The sequence below is a fragment of the Ruditapes philippinarum genome, unplaced genomic scaffold, assembly GCF_026571515.1.
Source record: "Ruditapes philippinarum isolate M1 unplaced genomic scaffold, ASM2657151v2 ctg90_1_1_1_1, whole genome shotgun sequence".
Taxonomy (NCBI): Eukaryota; Metazoa; Mollusca; class Bivalvia; order Venerida; family Veneridae; genus Ruditapes; species Ruditapes philippinarum.
This window is the reverse complement of record NW_026864022.1, coordinates 157,415-178,758: the sequence shown is the minus strand read 5'-3', so window position 1 is coordinate 178,758 and position 21,344 is coordinate 157,415. Positions and strand designations below refer to the sequence as shown.

Below are 21,344 nucleotides of genomic sequence, written 5' to 3'. Positions count from 1 at the left end.
TTTTCTATAGTTTACTTAAACTTGTATTTTCTTCTTTTTTCCTGCAAATGGAGGTAAATTTTTCTTTCGCTATGTTTGTATATTTTGTTTTTTATAAGTTGTAAATATATATTCAATTCTTTTGTTTAATTGTCCGTCCATGTGAACTTGTTACAAGCTTTTAGAACATGTTAAATTTTCTACATATTCAGAAAATGTTACATTGAATATTCATGTGAACTTAGACATGGGTTATCACATATTCACAAAATGGTTTTATTGCCTGGTTATTTGATCTTTAAATAGTTTATATGAACTTAGCACTTGTAAAAAAATGCTAATGAAAAAAATCTTATATTGTCTTCATGAACACGTAGCGTATAGATAAAATGTTTGTTTAATTGAAAATTAATATTATTTGAGTATAATATATTAAAGAAATCAATTTGGTGTGGACTTGTGAGTTTATTTAAAAATCTTAAATGTGTGAAGAGGAAGAGGCATATAAACCTGGGAAATAAAATTTGTTAATCTGTCGTCAGTCTTTAATCCATTCAGGGAGGAGGTAAAAATCAAAGAGTTGGACCTAATTTTAGTTTTAATTATCATTAAAACTCCGATTAATTAAACATTAATTGAATGTTTGCAAACTTACCTGTCTTTGTAAGTTTTACATCCCAAGCTATGGCACTTGGGGTTAGAATAAGATCAAAAATTTAAAACGTAAAAAAAGAACGTTAAATTTTATTTAATATTTCGATATCCCAATCAAATTCATGATTAATTTTAAACATTAAAAATACTTAAAATTTAAAGACATTGATTTACAACATAATAGTGACGAATAGATCGAACGTAGGGGACGAGTTGACCATATTAGGGACGAGTTGACCAAAAGTAGGGGACGAGTTGACCAAAAAGGTGACGAGTTGACCAGAGGACGAGTTGACTAGGGGACGAGTTGACCGGATTGCCTGCAGATCGCTATTGCTATATCATTTTCTTCGTTTATTTCAAGAGTAAAACATCTCGTTTTTTTGGTAAATATTTGCATATTATTATATGTATGTTACTCTTTTGTAAATACCGTTTTTGTATTCGAGGTAAGAGAAATGGAGAGGGAAAATATTTAGCGTTCTTCAACCATTTAAGGGAATTAATTCTTACCCGGAAGTGAAAAAATAAAAATGGCCGCCATGTCTGAACCGTTACACTTGGACAGAGGTATTTCATTGAATTTTACACAATTTACATTCGATATTGTGTTATAATTCATTTATGCACAGTCTAAAACATTTAAATTATGATTTAAAGATGCTAAACACGAAAATTAAGTAGATCTAACACCAACAAGCAAACAATGATTTCGGATTATTTTTTATTCTAAATAATTTTGACATTTCTTATTTCTAAATGTAAAATAAAAAAATTAAAATTTGTCTTTGGTTAAATGGCCACCGTTTTATATATCTATATTTAGCAAACAATTCTTTATTAATGGAAAGATATGACCTACAGACCTATACCTTCAGAAATCTTTACTTTGGGTGGCCACATATTGACATTCCACTTTCAAGAAATGATTTAGGATTTCTATCAGGAAACATTAAGGTCAAATCAATAACCAGATGTTAGTCAGACCCCAGCTTGCAAATGGATTGTTTCAGAAATACTGCAGGGCTCCTTAATTTCGAAATGCCCTAAAGTTCACTTTTTTTTCTTGCCACAAAAAAAGTATTAGGATCTTTGTACAACAAAATATATTAAGCAGTGTCACTTTTAAATAACCGAGAGTATTCCAAACTATTTACAATTATGAAATAACATGATAAGTTTTGATCCATGTTATGATTTTTTTATTCATTGACATGTAAATTTATCAATTTTGATAAAGCATGTTTTTCTATGGTTTAATAAAAAAGTCATTATTTTATAAATAACACCAGGATTTATTGTATAATTTCAGACATCAACAGAGCTATAGAGCTGCTAGATGCTTTGCAGAAAAGTAAGTTTTTGGGGAGTTTGTAAAAATAACATTTTAAGATACGGGGTTCAACTAATTTCAGTCCCATATAGCCCTCTTCTCAAATACTTTCAAGTTATGCTGAATTAACGATAACGATACATGTAGTTACACTTGTCTAGTGATTTGCATGTGCAGTTTTAATTAATGATACAATTGATATTTCTTATCAGTGTTTGCCTGTTTGCAATCAGATCTAAAATTAAAATTTTTCTTCCACTTGCAAAGTTTTGCAATTCATCAATTAAACAAAAGAAATTTATGAATTTGCACCTTTTGTTAATCATATTCCATTAGTGCAGGCTTGCCTGGCTCTGTTCCAGCAGGTTGAGGGCGGTGTTGCATCTAGAATTTCAAAATAATGGGGGATTCCCCCCCCCCCCCCCCCCCCCCCCCCCCCAGTGAACTGAAAAATGTGGAGGATTTGAAAAACAAAATGTGCTCAAGAAGAAAATAAAAAAATTAATAAGATATAGTCAAATACTTGCAAAATGCGGAAATAAAACCGTCAATACACATGTGAGATGACCTTGCCAGCTGCTTCATGCAATTTATTATGTATTTAAGTCATTACTGCAAGTGAAAACAAACATGGCTGAAGCATTAAAGATACGATGAAGTTGAAAAGAATGTCTGATTCGCGACATGATGGCAATCATGCAATGACTTCATTAATGATAAAATGCGCGATTTGCAAAAATGTGTGCAAATCACACATCACGCAGCCTAGATGCAACACTGGTTGAGAATTTAACAATTGTACTGCAATAAATGCAAAACAAGTTGAATCCATTATGGCAAGTGAATTCATGTGAACATTATTATATTACAGGTGGTCAGGTACCTCCCCAGAAACTTGCAGCCTTGCAGCGTGTATTACAGAGTGACTTCCTGAATGCAGTGAGAGAAGTTTATGAAAGTGTGTATGAGACGGTAGAAATCTCTGGTAATCCTGAAGTGAGGGCCAATGCTACAGCCAAGGTGAGAAGAAAAGAGAATTAAGTTGAAACAAACTGAACTTTTCTTATACCAGTGATTTTCGTCCTTATATAAGTGAGGCCTATAAAAGGCCTCTTCCCAATTGAAATTTTCTATAAAAATCATGCAGTTTTCCCAAAAATCTGAACCAACCCAGTTTATTTACTTCCTAAATGAACATTAAGCTATAATTTTCCCTTTAAAATCAAGAGGCTTAGGCCTCTTCCGAATTAAGTGAGAAAATTCTTTAGGTTGTGAATTCCTACTGTAAAAATCTTATGCTACAAATTCAGGAGATTGAATCAAGATACCATATATAATAAAATTTGCTTAATTAAAGGGTATAAATCTTTAACTGGTAAAATATTCTAATACTATAAACGTCTTTAGGGCTGATTAATCATAGTGTTTCTAAATAGCAAATACTCAGTTATTTAACTCACTTAAATGATGTTTCTATTACAAAGTCTTGTTGCTTTATTAAATGTAATTTTAACATAAGAGCAAGCTAGTGTGATTGTCAGACTAGATTCTAAAATATTTTCTATGAATTACATCAATATTCATTACATTATACCAGTGCTATGTAGCAAATAAAGATTCTTAATTAATATGGTCAAGGTTGAATTGCAAGTTTTGTATATAAAAAAAAAATAAGGTACTAGTGAACTTAAAATTTGTTTAACACTTAAAATTTTTAATATCTGCATTGAAGGCAACAGTGGCAGCTTTTGCCGCGAGCGAAGGTCATGCTCACCCTCGTGTAGTTGAGCTGCCGAAAACAGAGGAAGGTCTCGGCTTCAATGTTATGGGTGGAAAAGAACAGAACTCGCCAATTTACATTTCACGTATTATACCTGGGGGCCTGGCTGACAGACATCAAGGTTTGAAGAGAGGTGACCAGCTCATATCTGTTAATGGAGTGGTACGTTAATATTATCTTACCTTGTATATTCAGTGATTTTTTTTTCCAATTTTCAAAACAACCTGTGGCTTTCTGGAGGGGGAAAATGTAGCGCGATAAATCAGAAAAGGGGGAAAACCTGAAATCAAATTCCAACAACTGAAAATGAAATTTACCTTAACATTATATATATAAAAAATAATTCAATTCAATTTAATATGAATGGTATACAATGTATAGCAGGGGCTATCTATTTCAGACAGATTTCTGTCTTCTAGCTGATGTAAGTCAGATGCTGTTAAGTCATGGTTCTGGTAAGGAAGAGCAATTTTTAGAGCATGAGGCATTTTAGGGGAAAATATTAGCATTTATAGTGGAAAATATACCTATTTTGGGCCTTTATTCAGCTGTAAAATACAGTGAAAGAAATCACTGATATTATAATTGGTTTCAAAACAGTGTCAAGATAACTATTAGACATAAAGCAGATAAAAAGATGGACTTGTCCATTTAATTTTTTTCTAGCCACTTGCCCCTCACTGCTATTATAATTGGTTTTAAGGCATAAATGTTTAGGTTACATATAGAAATATAGCAGAATGAAAACTGTATAATAGAATATATAATAAACTTTACTTTCTCTTAGAATATTTTAAAAATAAAAACATTTTAAACCAAAAAAAAAAAGAAATTGGAGGTCACTAAATTTGTTTTAAGAGTTACCTGCTCTAGAATTCTGCTAATTGTCTATATGTAACTCCACTTTTTTTTTCCAGCATGTACATTATTATTCATTCCCATATTTTACAACATTTGGTTCAAATTCTAAGGCTTTAGTTATGTGATATAGACAGATTTATTTTAAGTATTAATTATTCAGAAACTATGGGGAGCTAACAGTGACATCCTATTTATTTTAATAGACATACAGCTAAGAAATACTAATTTATTAAAGAATTATGGTGATCAATTACGACCTTCTTGTCTTTGAACACAAATTTATGGTACATGATGATTAAATATTTCAGAGTGTGGAAGGGGAACATCATGAGAAAGCTGTCGAACTTCTAAAACAGGCACAAGGTAAATATAATACAAAATTACTGTAAACTCATTAGTTTTTGTCAGCATGTATTTTTAAGTGCCTTTGTCCAGGGAACAATTAAGTTTGAAAATTTTTCGTTGTAAAGATTGTTGAAGATTTTCTATGTAATATTCACATAGATATCTTAAAAGTCAAGCCAAAAGTGTACATAATGCAGGAGGAATTAGCTGAAAAAAATTTCTGAACCTACTTGATTTTCGAGTGCTCAGCCTTTGCCATCAGTATAGAATCAGACTTGCCCACATAAGCTCTTTATTGTTAGTACATGTAGCTCATTTTATGTACTTTGATAATAAATCTGAGCAGGATGAATCCATTGAGAACAAGATCAGCAATATGGGGGTTAAAGGCATTTATTACATGTTTTTTGGCGGTAGTTTATTGAAATACATCAGAGAAATAAAAAACTGTTATTTTACTGTTTCAAACAGCGAAATTATCAATTTGATAATTTTCACTGTTTTAAATTTAAGCCTGTTGCGTTGTTTCAGTGAAAAACCAGCGTGCACAGAACTGGAAACCAACTTACTCACATGACGTTGTAAATGATGTCACATTGTATTATTATTTGGCCCGCTTCTCATTTAGTATTAGGTCAAAATGTCTTTTTAAACGTTATTTGGCATATAATGAAGAGAACATTTTGTTTAGTTTTGTGTATGAATTGATCGAAATATATTTCATTTCGTGAACACCAAAAGTTCATATTTCACTTGGTGCTATATAATGCCTAGAAAACAGATAAATATTTCCTTCTTTAGAAAGGTTACAGCATTAGAACATGTTAATGATGCTTTAGCTTAACATTTCACAAAAGTAAAGGGGGATATTTAATTTTTTGTTATAAAGGTAGCAAAATGTAAACAAACTAGTATTTTGTCTTCCATACAAAATACTTTAAAATCACTTACAGTGTACCAAATAGCAACAGGAGCAAAAGACTGTTCAGATAACTGGTGAGTGAGTAACTTTTTAAAGAATATGTCTCAGTAGCTAAGGTCAAGGTCACATATAGGGGTCAAAGTTCATATGAAAATGTGTATAAGGACCATTTAGTCTACATAATAGGACACCAAAAATAAAAAGAGAATGAAAATAAAAGCTTTTCTGGCATAATTGGCCTTTAAAACAAAGTTTTTTGTTGTTTTATTTTCAGGCAAAGTTCGACTTGTTGTGAGATACACTCCTCGAGTGTTGGAAGAAATGGAAGCCCGATTTGACAAAACTAGGTCATCGAAAAGACGCCAGACTCCATGAACAATTAAATAACTTTCACTGATTCATTAGTGTTTCAAGTCTAAATTTTATACAAAATTTGGTTTGTATAGATAGTGTGTTGTATCACAAATCAGAGAAACCTGTTCTCCTATAAAATCAAAGTTGGTTACTGGTCTATGCTTTATGTCTTTCCTATAAGATAACTAATTATACACATATATAAATTATGATATAAATTTTTATCTTAACATTAAGATCTGGACAAAGAAAAAACCCAACAATACTAGGTTTTCTTTTTCTAAATTTCAGACCAGAAACACTAATCAATCTAAAAGTTTGTTTCAATTAGTCAGTCAGATTTTTTTTACTATAATTATATTAGGATATGGAATAAAAGAACCAGAGAGCATTTGTGTAATATGTCAGAAGTCTTTTTACTGTTTTGTGTTAAAAAAAAGCTTCGGTTGTGAATTTTATGCAAATAAATGACTGAATAAGATAAAGGAAAGGAACAAAATATCACAGGCTGGGGGGAAAAAAGCAAAATTTATATATATATAAGAGTAATACAAGTACATGTATATGATTTTCACTGCCATAGGCTTGTAACTGAGAATGAAAGGTGTTTTCCTAGAATACATGTATAATAATGGTATGTCTCTTATTATATTTGAATGTGTTTTTCATATTTGTGTTGTGTTAGAGAATTTATATTAATATTTTAAGCATTCCATAGCTAGAGCACTATCAGATTCATTCATTCTTTCAATTGTCATTGTTAGTAATAACAAGCTATATTTTGATGCAATATCAAAAATAAGTAAAATGTTTCTTTTTATCTCCTTTTTCATTTTTTTATATCCTTTTTTGAGATTGGTTTAATTTAAGAAAGTTATTTCAAGACTGGTATATAAGCAAGGAAATTAATATTTTACACTCAATGATAGACTCATTAATTAACAAATAGGTGTAATCAAGGTCTTCAAGCAGTTTATACTAAGATTCTTTTTTATTAATCAGTATATCATGTTACAGAATTAAGGCAAAAGAATATGTTTGCAAAGGTGATAGCCTGTAGTATAAACCTCAGAGCATCTTATTTGGAAAAGTGATAAAAGAATTTTAATATGATAAAGAAATAATATTGATAAAAAATGAATGCACTGAATTCTACAAGATTGTTATTGAGTCACATCGAATTTTGCGCTATTGGTAGATTTTTAGCTCACCTAAGTACAGAGCTATATTAGCATTGTACGACCTTGACTGACTGAAGACCTTCTGCACTATGGAAATTACTTCCTTTGCCAGCAAGTTCTCAGGTGAGCAATGTAAAGCCATAGACTATTGTGGTCCTCTTGTTTCGGACTTTCCACTAATTTTTTTAACAGAAGTAACGCAGATGACATTTTGAATTATAGTTATACACATTTAAATAAATTTTACATTGAAAGAATGCATGTAATTGACTAAAGCAATACATAGTATATCATTTATCATATATTTACCATTTTTATTGTAAAATTTATCAATTTATTGTACAAATAAAATATTTACAAATTTAGAAGCTGTTGTAAATGCTTACTGTCTTCCAACATGTTTATATAGAGATAAAATCAACAGGAGTGGAAGTTTACTGTGAAACCTGTACTGATGACCAATGTGGAATAAAAATAAATGTCCGTTTCTAAATATAGAATATCGGGAAACGAATCGTCCGCTTTACTAATTAAAATAATGAGAGCTGACCGGTAGATTAGAGGTATCGAGGAATTTCCTTATTGTTTATGTATTTTATCATTGGCAAATTTCATTTTCCACCTTAATTCTTTTGATTTCGCAATTATAGGAAACAATTTATTTAAAAATAACATATTTGACCTTAAGAAAAGGTGAAGGCCATTATAAGAATGTTGAAATGTTTTGTTTACTCATAGCCTATTGGTGACGACCAATGCACCAGTCCAGACAACGATTAGCCCTGTTCATGGTCTGCACTGTTCACTTTATGGTCAGCTTTTTTTATGGTTTTGTTCAGATAAAAAGATGGACAAGTCCATTTAAAATATTTAGCCACTTGTCCCCCAACGCTGTGGGTTAGAATTCTATCATGGTCTTTGGATTCTTTCATGTAAGGAAGCAATCCAGCTAGCTAACAGAATTTCAGTGGTTCTACTCGCGTGACCGTTCGTGACTGAAATAATGCAATGCAAGGAGGACCTGAGGCGTTCCTCCAACAGTAAAGCTGGAAAGTCACTTGTTGATCTATATACTGTGTTGGATCTATACTGTGTTGGTGCTAGTACAATCCAACCATTAAAAAAATTAAAAAAGTAAGCAAGGTATTGTTTAATCTTTAAAACAAACAATATTTCAATATAGTTATTATGACATCTTCAACAGAAATCAACGCCAAGGAAAGCGCATGACGTCAGACAGCACAATTTTCCACAGACTGAAAATTGACGCATGCTATATCAAATGTAAATTTTATCAAATGTAAATGTAGACTCAGAATTCATTTTAGATCTTATTTTTCGAAGGATCTGGGTAATCATCCAAAGGAATGCACCTAGTCACGTTGACGTCACTTGTGCTCGCGCCCTCACTCGACTGTACAACCTGTTGGTTTTTTTGTTGGCAAGTGAAATGTTTGCGGTTGAACATTATAAATATTATAGGATTGCAGGCACTGTTGAGTGGGTATAGACAGCCTAATATCAGGTAAGCTTTCGTTTCAATCGTACCTGGGTGATAAATGCTTATAAGCATAACTAGGAAATATGGCGTCCAGCAAATAAAAAAGGCTGAAAAATAAATATATACATTTATGTTATTATTATTATTATACCGGGAAACATTTCAAGAGTGGATTTCTTTAAGCTTATTGATAATAATTTCACGAAACATTGCATAAATGTATATTTAAAAAAACCTTATTCTCATCGTGTATTGAATATTATGGGCCGATAAGCTTATATTTTGATAATTATGTTGTTGATGTCCATCGCTCGACAGACACATATCAAAGAAATTGAATAATAGACAATAACTATATATAACTGTTTCTATAACAATTATGATAAATTTCGTCTCATAAAATAATTGTAGCTTTCATAAAAAAAATGGTATTGACTGTTTGGCGGTTGTCCGGTTTTGTTGGCGCCCCAAACCAGTATAGTTATAAAGATTCAAATCATGTTATAGACACATCATTCCTCCGAAATTAATAATATTTTAATTCTTTAGAAAACTCATACTTGACATAAATAATGATAGAGCATGTTAGATGTTACACAGCTGAAGAAAGTAGTGATGGTTGTATCGTAAAAGTAGCAACATGTAAACAAAGTATATAGTGTTTAGAGGGTAACCGCGTAATAATCTTGCAATTTACAACATACCCAAACATACAACCAGGGTCATTTTGATGCTCTTTATCTTCGCCTTTGAGATACGTCCTTTGATCTCTGATCTCTCACCCGGAAGTTTGTCTACAAATGCATGATACAACAATAAAAATACGTTTATACACAATTTTTTTTTTACTAATTTAAAACATGTCTTACTGCAGTGACAATTTCTATTAAGCTGATATTCGACATTTATTTCTATTCATGTGAATTATATTGTACTGTGAACTCTAAGTTGTCACTTCTGGATTACATGTATTAATTTATTGGAATACATTCTAAAGTATATTTCATTACGGTAAATTCTTAAGAGTTAATTTAGAAACGGGTGTTTAATTATTATAAAAAATAGCCGATTTGAAAAATATTTGTAATTTTGTATGGATTAAAATCTATAAACTATCTTTCAAGAAAGTTATTATCATTAAACTTTACTTTTTAGTATCTAATAACTTTTATCGCAGATTTATAATATAAATCCGTGATTTTTTTAAAGGGGCACAACTTAGGTTACAAAGCCTAAACATATAAAATTTGAAATCCTTTACATAGGTCAAGTGAAGCACAATATAAAATCATGCTCAGAGTTAAATTAAAAATCGATTTTATTGTGTCCGATTCTTAGCTCGATTTGAGTACACTTTTAATTTTTAAGATATTTTGCAAAAGAAAAATGATGATTCTGGAAAAATGGGAAGAAGACGGAATAGTTAGAATGACCTTAATGAATTTTGCACACAAGTTTTTGATTCAGACCTATATCAAATGGTACACAAATCTCGAAAATATATTTCCAGTCCATTCAAAATAAAAAAAGAATAAAAAAAACTCAGTGGAGTCCCTTTAAGTACTAGTAATCGAATATTAAATACCATGTGTATTCAATGTGTCTTACCGCTGCTTCCAGTCGTGTCTTTCTGTGATAAATTAAATCTTGAGCTCCATTTCATCCAGACAGCACATATACCTATATAACATACGGATATACCGATCGTAGGTAACACGTAGATTGTAATTGCAACTGTTAGACTATATGGCTGTAAATATATGTAAAAAAATAAAATGCATATTTTTTTAGGGTTTGGGTTTCTGCAATATGTTTTCTTACCAAAGTTTAATCAATTTGATAAAAGCGATGGAGTACTGAAACTTCGTTATTTGAGCAGCGTCATGACAAAATCAACATAGTGCGTTTGCGACCAGCATGCATCCGCGCAGTCTGATCAGGATCCATGCTGTTCGCTATCAGGTTCTCTACTTGTAATAAAGTAATAGAGTAATAGTAAGCGAACAACATAGATCCTGATCAGACTGGTCGCAAACCCTCTATGTTGGTTTTGTCGTGACGCGGCTCATTTGTTAGATGTAGTTTAAAAACGATTTGTATTCCCCTCTTTTAACCCTTTACAATATTAAATGATAAAATGTTTTCCCTTCCACCACGGGAAAGGGCATCTCTAAAATACCCCCCTTTTTTGTTCGTTAAATCATCAGCGTCTGGATTTGCATCGACTCCTGTACCGAGTGGAAACATTAAACTTGATACCACAAAACTTAAAAGCCATGCTCCAAAAACCATACATCTGTCAATACCTACAAGGATAGATTTATAAGCATAGTTTTCTTTGAATTTTAAGATTCCATTGTTTCAAATACATGATTTAATTGATACAAAATAGTATAATAGTATTCTCTTAATCCGATATATCTGCAGATTCCCATCTACTAATGATTAACATCCCTAGAAAAAACAACAACAACAAAAATGTACTGACGGGAAAGTAGAAACCAGTTATAAATACAAACTTATTTAAATTTCTTACTTAGCTTTGAATAAAATTTTTTCCTTTTAAGGAAAAAACAAAGCTGTGTTTTTAAAATTTTTGAAATGGTTTTCCCAGCATGTCAGGGCCCAAAAAAATAATAATAAAGGTTTTAATAATTGTTTTTTAAAAAGAATTTAAAACGTAAAGGGAATTTGGTTTTAATTGTTTTCCCAAATTCAAAATTTTAAAATTTAAACTATAATTTTTTTGAGGGCCCCTCAAAAAAAAAATTTGCAGAAAATATCAAAATGATTCATTTAAAGGGTCATTTAAGTGAGTTACAAAACATCAAAAACTGAAAGTGTGTCTGAAAGTCTCGGATGCCCCCTCTATAGGACACCGAATGATGTCATAATAGGACAGTAGTTGGTATTTCATCAAACGTTTTTGCAATAACTGCTTGCAGGACTTTTTAAAGTCAGAGGACAGATGGCTGTTGATAGAATTTTTTTGATGAGTAAGATACAATCTGAGATCTTCTGTAGATCTCCTGCCTGTGGTGCTTCTAGATTGCTGATCGACCTCCATCATCAGCATGGTGCTCGCCGTCATTGATATTTCGGCCCTTATCCATGTATATCTGCTGGCGAGTGGGCCCACCGTCTTACGGTGTTGAGGTCGATTGCTTCCAGCTCTTCTCCTTTCGTCTCAGCCACAGCCAGCTAGACGCACGCTCGGCAGCTTGGCTCAGTCTCTGGATTGTCCTACGTCTATCCCTTCCAGTAGTTCCTATCGCTGTCATCAGTCGGCACACAGATTGTGAACAGAACACTCTCACACCAACTTCAATAAGAAACAGCCATGTATGCCAGCCTCTCTGTCTACATTGGTTGAGTAGCTCTGTATACTTTCTTCCTCTCGTGGGCCTCTTCACATCTTGTCTCCCAAGGTACTGTTAACTCAATCATGACGAGTTTCTTTCCTTTTTCAGACCACAAAACAATATCTGGTATTAAGTTGGTCTGGAAATACTTGGGAAAACAAGCTTCTTGCTAAGATCCACCTCCATGTTCCAACCTGTTGTGTCATCTAGAATTGATGGTTGATGTGGGACTGTGTCTTGGCAGTTTCACCCAGTTTCACAAAGTTGATGTGACAAAGCTTGGGGTTACTCCTTCGTTCCTTTTCCTTTCACCTCCAAGACAGTCAGCCACCTCCCTGAGGACGTTGTCATGACGTCATCTGTACCTTCCCTGTGTCAGTGCAGTGGAACAGGAAGAAAGGACATGCTCCAGAGTGCCAGGACGATCGCACAGGTCACATGCTGGGTCCGTTGTAAGTCCCCACAGGTGGAGATTAGCTGGGGAGGGTAAGAGGTCATGAACTGACCTGATAAGAAAGGATAACCGTAATTGTTCATACTTTCATATGTCTTCTCAAGTCAGCTTCCTGTCTATGGTGTTCCATGTGGTCCATGCTCCCTGTGCTCCCATCTCTACTGCTCTAGCCTGTCTTGCACTCTCGTCTGACTTCTGACTGAATCATGGCACGTCTCTTCTTCTGGTCTGCCCGGTTCCACAGAGTTGTTGTGGTAGCACCAATTCCCTGTCGTTCCACAGCGGTCATTCCCACAATGACCTTGAGCTTCAGTGAGCTTTCAGCCTGGTTAACGGTCTCTGATGCTGACCACTTTCTGCCTGTACGGGTAACAATCCCTGCTTCCCGAATTTGCTCATCTGGGGAATCTCTGAGGGTGAGCACCAATCTTGTCTTCGCTGTCTTGAATTCCTCTACCAGTGAAGAAAATGGGAGTTGATGCTGATTGCTCTTTCCATACAGTCCTACACCGGAGAAACTGGGTGGTATTCCTAACCACTTGCGGAGGTGTCTGCTTGTAATCCTCTCTAAGGCTTCAATTTTTGAGCTTGGTATCTCATACAGCATCAAAGGCTAGATTGGCCTTGGAAGTAAGGCATGCTGGTATAACCAGGCTTTGAACTTCCCAGGGAGATTGCTTTTGTCTTTTTCCTTAAGCCCGTCTTCCACCTGGTTTTCTAGCTTCTTGACATTGTCACCATCTTGCAGGCTTGCATCAAACCACTTCCCTAGGCACTTGATTGGACTCTTGTGATTGATGGGATATTCCTCATTCTGTGCTCGGAGAATGAACCTATCTGTGGTTTTGCCATTCTTGATAATGAGAGATCTGGATTTCGCGTCCTTGAATTTCATTCTAGCTCATGAAGCGACATCTGTCAGGGCTGTAAACATCCATCTCGCCTGTACATGGGTGGTTGTGGTGAAAGTAAGGTCATCCATGAAACCTTGCCTGGATGGCAAATGGCAAGTAAATCCCTGAATCTGTCTTTCGCCCACGAGTCTCTCTAAGAGCAGCATTGATGAGGAGATTCATTCCCATGATGAAGAGTACCACGGAAACTGTACATCCGGTTACAATACCTTTCTCCAACTTCTGCCGCTTTGTCAGCTGGTCACCAACAGAGAACCGGAGTTTGATGCCATCCAAGTAGCTGGTGATGATTTTCTGCACATGATTTTGGACATGGTAGTGTCGGAGGGCTGTGTAGATCAGCTGGTGTGGGATGGAACCATATGCGTTATCTAGATCAAGCCAAACTACTGTGAGGTTCTTCTTCCATGCCTTTGCCTCTCTTATGAGCTGTGAAATAGCACTTGTGTGCTCTACACAACCTGAAAACCCAGGCACTCCTCCCTTCTGGATGAAAGTGTTGATGTACTTGTTGGATGTGAGGTAAGATGTAAGTCTTCTTGCAAGGAACTGGTTGACATTCTTGGAGTTCCTTTCCTTGGAAGTAAATATTCCCTCTGATTCCTTTTGATATTTCACCTTTCCTCCAAACCACCTTGAGAAGCCTCCATAACCTTTTCAGTAGAAGTGGGCACATCTTATACACTTTGCAAGGGATGGCGTTAGGTCCAGGAGCAGAACCAAATCTTGCTTTTTTGATGACCTCTTTTACTTTTCCCAGTGTTGGCTCTGTAGTTAAGAGTTCAATCTCTGGAAGTGCTGCGGGGTCTATGCATTCACAGACACCTAATGCATTGTTTCTACTAGCATCGGAGTGGGTCTCATGAAGGTATGTATCAACCTCTTCCAGCGGAACTTCAAGAACACCCGATCGCTCTTTGTCAAGTAGAGTTCTTGCAAACTTGTAGGGATTGGCTGTAAACGCCATTCTCTTCTCGGCTCTCTCCCGGGCCTTCCTCCTCGTTTTTTCGGCTTTCCGCAGGGATTTCAGCTCTGCTTGTGCACGAGCTTTGTCTCTCAGCTGGGATAACCCGAGTCGCTCTTACGATGAACTCTTCTTGTATCTTTGCTTCAGCTGACGGAGTTCCCTTCGAAGGTTCACAATGCGTAACTGCCGTCTGTTAGGTTTTGGAGCCTCCTTTCTTACCTTTACTTGCTCCACTCCAAACCTTTCTTTTGCTACAGAGTAGACTAAGGTAGAGATGGTGTGTAGCTTCCGGTCCACTGGTCATTGCATGGATGTCTCGAGGATAGTATCTAGGTCACCGTCTAGGAGTTTCCATACTGTCTTGTCTGATGCCTTGGTCCACATAATCCTTTGTTTCCTTTGACTAGTGGTAGGGTCTAGACGTGGTCTATCCAGAACAGCTACCTGCTCTGCTTCTTGGCTGCAATGTCCCGGAATCTTAAGTAGTTCTAGGAGAGGGTCTTCTTCTTCAACCTCTGGGTCATGAGAGGCATCGTGTGTTGTCTCGAAAACGGAGGGTTCCTCAATACTGTGAGTTGAATCCGGATTAGGGTACTCCTGCGTCTCACTAGTCAAACCGACTAAGCGCTGTTCTCGGGACCTTGCAAGTTGACAACCAGTCTTGCCTTGGTAGATTCGTAGACCTCGTTGGTTCTTGCAAACCTTTCCGCATTTGCATGTAACTGTTGTTTCTGGTGCTGTTTTCATAGTCGATTTTGCGGGCCGCGTCGATTCCATAAAATCCGTCCAAGTGAGTCTTTCATCCCCCCTCCCTCTTTCGGTAGACTCTGTGGGTGTCTAAATATTGACAAGACTTTAATTTTAGAGTGACAAAGCACAAATTTCTCGGTTAAGTCAAAGTAAAACTTTGATCTTTAAAATTTGCTATGATAAAAAGGGGCTCATTATGCATAACACTTTTGTCAAAAGTTTAAATCTCTTGATTCATGAAAAATTGATGGACAAGTTTTTCCTTCTGCTGACCTTTGACGCCCGTGACCTTGGTCCTGGAGGTAGGGGTCAAGGTATGGCGCATGACACAGTGCCTTATATCATACTACACATTTGTGCCAAAATGTTTTGAATTACGGACGGGCAGGAGTAGCACTATACGCCCCTTGTCATAACCATAGCGTGGCATAATACAATGCTTTGAGACATAAACGTAAAAACATTTACTAGGCTTGTTTGCCTTAAAGAAAGGGTCATTTCCGAAGGGTAACGACAAAATGATAAACTATATGTTCACCACCGTTTAATCATATATACAATTGTTACTTAATTCCATAATTATTGTGCCATGATGTATTTATTTAACTGATTTTTGTTTCAGCCAGCTCGAGGCTTGGAGAGCGACTTTTGTTTAGGAATAGGTTCAAGAATAGAACAGAATAGAATAGAACGTGATTAAAATATTTTTTCTAGAGAAAAAGTTTGTATATAATAATAATAATAATAATGACAATAATAATGATAATGATAATAATAATAATGACAATAATAATGATAATAATAATAATAATAATAATAATGATAATAATGATAATAATGATAATGATAATAAGATGAACAAATGACATTTAACTGTAAGCTAAGTTCAGCGTTTATTTACTATTCCTGTAATTTGGAATACTGCCTTTTCAGAAAGATTGATAAAAACAATTGAAACTTTAAAAACCCTTACTTCTTTTAGCAACATGATGTGGATATTTGATTGCTATAAACCGATCCATACTCATTCCGATCAGGAGGTTATTGGATGCAATGAGGGTCATCGATGAAATAAAGCGATATATTTTACATAAGAAGTCACCTCCGTGCCACTCGTTATGCAGCGCATTTGTTATACCGTCTCCAAGAACACTACATATACCCACAAGAAAATCTGAAATTAGGTAACAATTATCTAGATTCAATAAGATTTGTATGTGCATTATTATTCTAGTTTTAAATTTTTATCATTTAAGCAATTGATGGTTTCTCAAATGCATAATAGATTAATTAAGCTATCTATATTACATGCACTACAAAGATGAAAATTCTAAAACATAAAACAATAAAATAAATAAAGATTTTAAACATTTATAATAATCTAAGATTATTTTTTCTCAAATTAATTCCTGTCTTTTCTTACCTGCTATTGCTAAATGCAGTTCAAAATAGAAGAGTCGACTCTCCTTTGGTTTTGTAAACACGAGGGTGTAAATTACAACTCCATTTAGACAAATTATGATTGTGAATAAAAGTAAGAGAATTGTAGCGGCGGCTTCTTCGTACGGCTGAAATTTTAGAATAAATTGTTTCCATTCTTTTATAAAATTTGAATTAAACTGCTTTGCAGGAGTGATCTTCGTCAAATATACAGTATCTCTTTGAGTTTTTGTCAAACGAAAAAAAACATACTCCATGTTCCAAGCAAATGTTTTCCAATTCCATTAGTACATATTCTCCAATGTAGTTCTCGCCAAATTTACAGTATCTTTTTGAGTTTTTGTCAAACAAAAAAAACCCAACAAAACAAAACATAAAGCATACTCCATGTGCCAAGCAAATGTTCTCCAATTCCAATAGTACATATTCCCCAATGTAGTTCTTGTATTTTACCCGATTTGTTTGCAAAAAAAGTGTATCTAAATATACAGCAGCCGAAGAAAAGTTTATGCAATCATAACGGGAAAAGTACAAGAGGTACATTGGAAAATTATAATTGAGCCGCGGAACGACAAACCCAACATAGTGCGTTTGCGACCAGCATGGATCCAGACCATCCGCGCAGTCTGATCAGGATCCATACTGATCGCTTACAAACCCAATAACAAGTAGAGAAACTGATAGCGAACAGCATTGATCCTGATCAGACTGCGCGGATGCGCAGGCTGGTCTGGATCCGTGCTGGTCGCACACCCATTATGTTGGTTTTGTCATGACACGGCTCATATACCATTGGAGTCGGCAAGTACTCGTATTTTCCTGGAACATACGGTGTATCATTTTTTCATTATTCATTATTCAAATATTGAAAGATATAAAAGAAAATTAGCAAATAATCCATATTTGAAAAAAATATCTGCAGAAACATGTGGTTTTTTTTTATAATATTTTAAAAAATTTTAATGTCCAATTCTTAAATAAATAAATAGAGATTAAATGCAAAGTTATAAAATACTAGAAGTACATGTGTAAACAAAAGGACAGACGTTTCATCTAATAGAATTTGCATTATTAATGAAAGAGACAAAATGGGTTAACATGATGTTTTACTTTCAAATATTAGGTGTACAGAATTTTACTTCGTGTATTGTTAACTCTTCAATCACTAAAATCACTTTTTTTTGTTGAACGAGACGGCAGTTTCTATTAGCAATGTTTATGTAATTGTGACTGGAATTAGTTTTTTCTACTATTTAGGCAATCAGTGATTTCATCATTTAAATAGAGTGGCTGTTATTACCTGTTATTATAATAATTTTCATATTCTTATGCCCGACATAAATGAAAAATCTTGAAAAATGGAGACCCTCAGAGCAATGAAAACATAGCACATAGTTGACACTTTGTTAAAATAATTAAGTTTTGTTTCTGTGTAGCTCGAAGGTAACAGTTAAACGACAGTAACGAGGCTCTGTAAGATATTTATACTCCCACACACCCAAGCACCGGCTGAAGCGCGCAGTACTCAATCCTCAACACGAATAATATTAAAATTAATGGTCCTGAAGGGCAAGAAAAAGCCAAGCATTAATTTACTCTAAATGTTAAAATTTATTCAAATTTTCTCTTCCCTTTCTTAAATTCATCTCATCTTATCAATAAAGTTTCCACATAACTAGATTCCATTTAAATTAATCCTAATATTTTTTTTCCTAAGGAAAGCACAAGCTTATTGCTTTTATAACCTCCCTGTATGATTAAGAATCATTTTGCAAATAATTAAGATCTGTTTACACGTTCTCTTACCTCAAATGAAGAGGTCTTCATATCTACCTCAAAAATAGAGAAATCAATATTTACCTCAAATGTAGAGAAGTCCGTTTGATTTTTACCTACATCGCTTTCGTTCCTAAATGTTTCATTATCTAAGCTTTTGTGTTCCATTTTAAAAGTCTTTATCATAAACGTAAATTCAATCAACAATCACTTAAAAAAGGTCCGCTAATAAAATTCAATGATAATCTGACTTATTTGTTAATATATAACAATAAATGATAAAATATTTAAAAACGAAAAATCTCGTATTGTGGATGTGAACAAAGCAAAGCAAGCACTATTCTAATCGTGAAATACATGTACTTTCCTTACCGGATGTGACGTACCCGGGGAATTATCGAGGGAAAAATGCTAATTTTCAATAGAGCAATGCATGAAAATATTAATTCAATAATTAATAAATAAAACATGAACAATTGTGCCAATGAAGACATAAAGTCCATATTAAGCTACTCATTACATGTTTCACATTTAGTCGTGTAATAGGGATGGAACTAATGAAAGTGGATAAAAAAATCAGCAAAATGTCGAAAGTGTTATAACTGAATATTAAGCGATTTTCTCAAATGCCATGCAAATAACAAATTACATTATTCAATCTCATTGTTTTATATTAATAAAAACACCGTTACACAAAGTGAAATTACCGGATATTAGTAAAAGATCAGTTGAATTTTCGGTTTAAGTATTGTACGTAGATCCATGTGATTTCTAATATTTTTTTTAATTATTTTATTTCCAGCGGTTTCAAGTACTCTATATATTTTATATGACCTGTCATACCTGAAAACAAATTAAAAGCTTTCCTGCAAAATTTTCAATTCCAGATTTATAATTCATATTTTTTTCTTTAAAATTATAACTTTTATTCTTCCTTCAACGATACCAATTCGTTCCAATTCGTCAAATACATTTTTAGTTCATCTTTGTTATCAAAAAGCAAATGTCACTTCTATAGGTTCCGGTCTAATTCATCTTGTATTAAATTCAGTAAGAGGGGAGATCGTGGCCGAGTATTGAAGATGTTGAATTATTACTTGCATCTCATAGCTTTATTTCGATTTCGGACTTGGATTTTTTTCATGTTAGGAAGCTATAAGTACTGGCCTTATTACATTGTGTATATTGAAAAATGTGCTTTGATTCTTGAACAATTTTTCAAAAATTGTCAATTATTTTAACTTCTTTGTAATTCATTTATTATTATGCAAGTTAGTGTGATAATTTTACAATAAATGGACCCCATTGGAAATTAGCTTTTAGCTTAATGGGCAATCCTAGGATAACATAGAACATACTCATAAATTAATCTTGTAAATATTTTTGTTGCATTTATGTGTTTGTTTTTATATATATGCCTGTTAATATATGTGATAAGATTGTATGTGTTTATGTCTATTCCCCAGCTAGCTTACGTGAAGTCTACTACGGTGACCGCTCTTGTCGGATATATAAAACACGGAGGGACACATGAGGTCTTTTCGCTCGACAGTCGTCATATGACCTTTAACAGTGTTGGACTGCCACGTAGAATTCAAAAAAAAAAAAAAAAACATATTCAGTAATTAAAGTAGGTTTTATAATTTGCTATTCTGTTCATCAACAGCTATTATGTTTAATGGTATAAAAACATAGTCAGAAGAAATTAAAAATGGATTTGAAAAAAATATTTTGGAATATCATCATTATAAGGAAACTGAAATTTATATCTAATGGGTATTTCACCGTCATCTAACCTGCCATGGGGCTTTTGAAAAATTTGGAAGACACACAACAGGTTCTTGTATATCAGTTAATAAACTGAATTATGATATTGTTTAATGATTGACTTACTCTCAAGTTTCTTTGGAGACCAGCATCACACAGATTGAAAAAATATCGGCCTCTAATAATGATATATTCCCCCAACAGTGATTATATAGCTTAGTTCGGATGCGAGGCGACAAACAGTTATGATTGGTATATATTGTTTCGATTCTAACATATCCACAAATATTTATTTTAAGCGCGTTGCATTTTCAATGGTTACGTTACAATGTCTAACATATAACTTTAACACACTTTCTCTATGTTCAATACGGAATATTGCAGTCGTGTTAGATTTATAAATTACATATGCTAGGGACTTTTAATAAAGTGTATAAAGCTATCTATATCTGCTGCAAAGATTTTTTTTTAATTTTGAAAAAGGGTACTTCCACGACTGCTCTTGGAGTACCGTTCAAGCCGGTGCTAGGGGGCGTGAGGGATGTTGCACTTATTCATTATCCCTCATGTACAGACTCAATCAAACCGAGTCTGCAATTCTCTTGTAATTTTGTTGTGATTAATGCTTCCGAGGGATCACTTTGTTTCCAGATTTTTTTTCCAAAATACACGTATGTAAGAAATAATTATATGTGCATTAATTCTTAAGAGCGAATGAAGCAGAAGCAAATGCTCTTTACCGTATACCAACTTTTTACGTACATGTATTCGATTTCCTAAAAATTTGCAGATCTGTGCTTCTCAAATGAATATTCTTATAATTTTTGCTACTTATTCTTTAACATATGAAAGACATAAAAATTGGTTCAATTACCAGTACCTTCTTAAATGTATACATTTATAATACATGTATAGCAAGTAACTTTTATCTTATCTTAATTTTACAAAGCCAAAAATATGAAATGGTCAATTTTTCTCAATTGGACAAAACCAGTCATCATTTG

At 33.9% G+C, this 21,344-nt stretch overlaps 3 protein-coding genes across 3 annotated transcripts; 1 reads left to right on the top strand and 2 right to left on the bottom strand.

Moving 5' to 3' along the window:
• The first annotated feature begins 1,087 nt into the window (after positions 1-1,087).
• LOC132724156 (protein lin-7 homolog C) lies at positions 1,088-7,777 on the top strand. Its single transcript, XM_060708979.1, has 6 exons — positions 1,088-1,203; positions 1,946-1,987; positions 2,838-2,986; positions 3,699-3,908; positions 4,916-4,970; positions 6,149-7,777. Exons 1-6 carry the CDS (start codon positions 1,167-1,169, stop codon positions 6,247-6,249), a joined length of 594 nt encoding a protein of 197 aa, XP_060564962.1. The 5' UTR covers positions 1,088-1,166; the 3' UTR covers positions 6,250-7,777.
• Positions 7,778-8,544: 767 nt separating this feature from the next.
• Positions 8,545-10,657, bottom strand: LOC132724155 (oxytocin receptor-like). The gene is made up of 3 exons (XM_060708978.1): positions 10,519-10,657; positions 9,615-9,704; positions 8,545-9,017 (listed from the first exon to the last, which is right to left on the bottom strand). Exons 1-3 carry the CDS (start codon positions 10,571-10,573, stop codon positions 8,734-8,736), a joined length of 429 nt encoding a protein of 142 aa, XP_060564961.1. The 5' UTR covers positions 10,574-10,657; the 3' UTR covers positions 8,545-8,733.
• A 362-nt stretch (positions 10,658-11,019) lies between these two features.
• LOC132724165 (cardioacceleratory peptide receptor-like) lies at positions 11,020-19,075 on the bottom strand. Its single transcript, XM_060708986.1, has 4 exons — positions 18,658-19,075; positions 16,781-16,925; positions 16,460-16,531; positions 11,020-11,216 (listed from the first exon to the last, which is right to left on the bottom strand). Exons 1-4 carry the CDS (start codon positions 18,757-18,759, stop codon positions 11,020-11,022), a joined length of 516 nt encoding a protein of 171 aa, XP_060564969.1. The 5' UTR covers positions 18,760-19,075.
• Positions 19,076-21,344: the final 2,269 nt, after the last annotated feature.

Excerpts from the sequence above, each read along its gene's own strand:
- LOC132724156 (XM_060708979.1), top strand. The coding sequence starts at position 1,167 with ATGGCCGCCATGTCTGAACCGTTACACTTGGACAGAG. Across the intron at positions 2,987-3,698 it reads GGGCCAATGCTACAGCCAAG|GCAACAGTGGCAGCTTTTGC; the intron begins GTGAGAAGAAAA and ends TCTGCATTGAAG. Across the intron at positions 4,971-6,148 it reads ACTTCTAAAACAGGCACAAG|GCAAAGTTCGACTTGTTGTG; the intron begins GTAAATATAATA and ends TTTTATTTTCAG.
- LOC132724155 (XM_060708978.1), bottom strand. The coding sequence starts at position 10,573 with ATGAAATGGAGCTCAAGATTTAATTTATCACAGAAAGACACGACTGGA. Across the intron at positions 9,705-10,518 it reads AGACACGACTGGAAGCAGCG|ACAAACTTCCGGGTGAGAGA; the intron begins GTAAGACACATT and ends ATGCATTTGTAG. Across the intron at positions 9,018-9,614 it reads GACCCTGGTTGTATGTTTGG|CCTTTTTTATTTGCTGGACG; the intron begins GTATGTTGTAAA and ends TTTATTTTTCAG.
- LOC132724165 (XM_060708986.1), bottom strand. The coding sequence starts at position 18,759 with ATGATAAAGACTTTTAAAATGGAACACAAAAGCTTAGATAATGAAACA. Across the intron at positions 16,926-18,657 it reads CGGACTTCTCTACATTTGAG|CCGTACGAAGAAGCCGCCGC; the intron begins GTAAATATTGAT and ends CTAAAATTTCAG. Across the intron at positions 11,217-16,459 it reads GCATAACGAGTGGCACGGAG|GTATTGACAGATGTATGGTT; the intron begins GTGACTTCTTAT and ends CTATCCTTGTAG.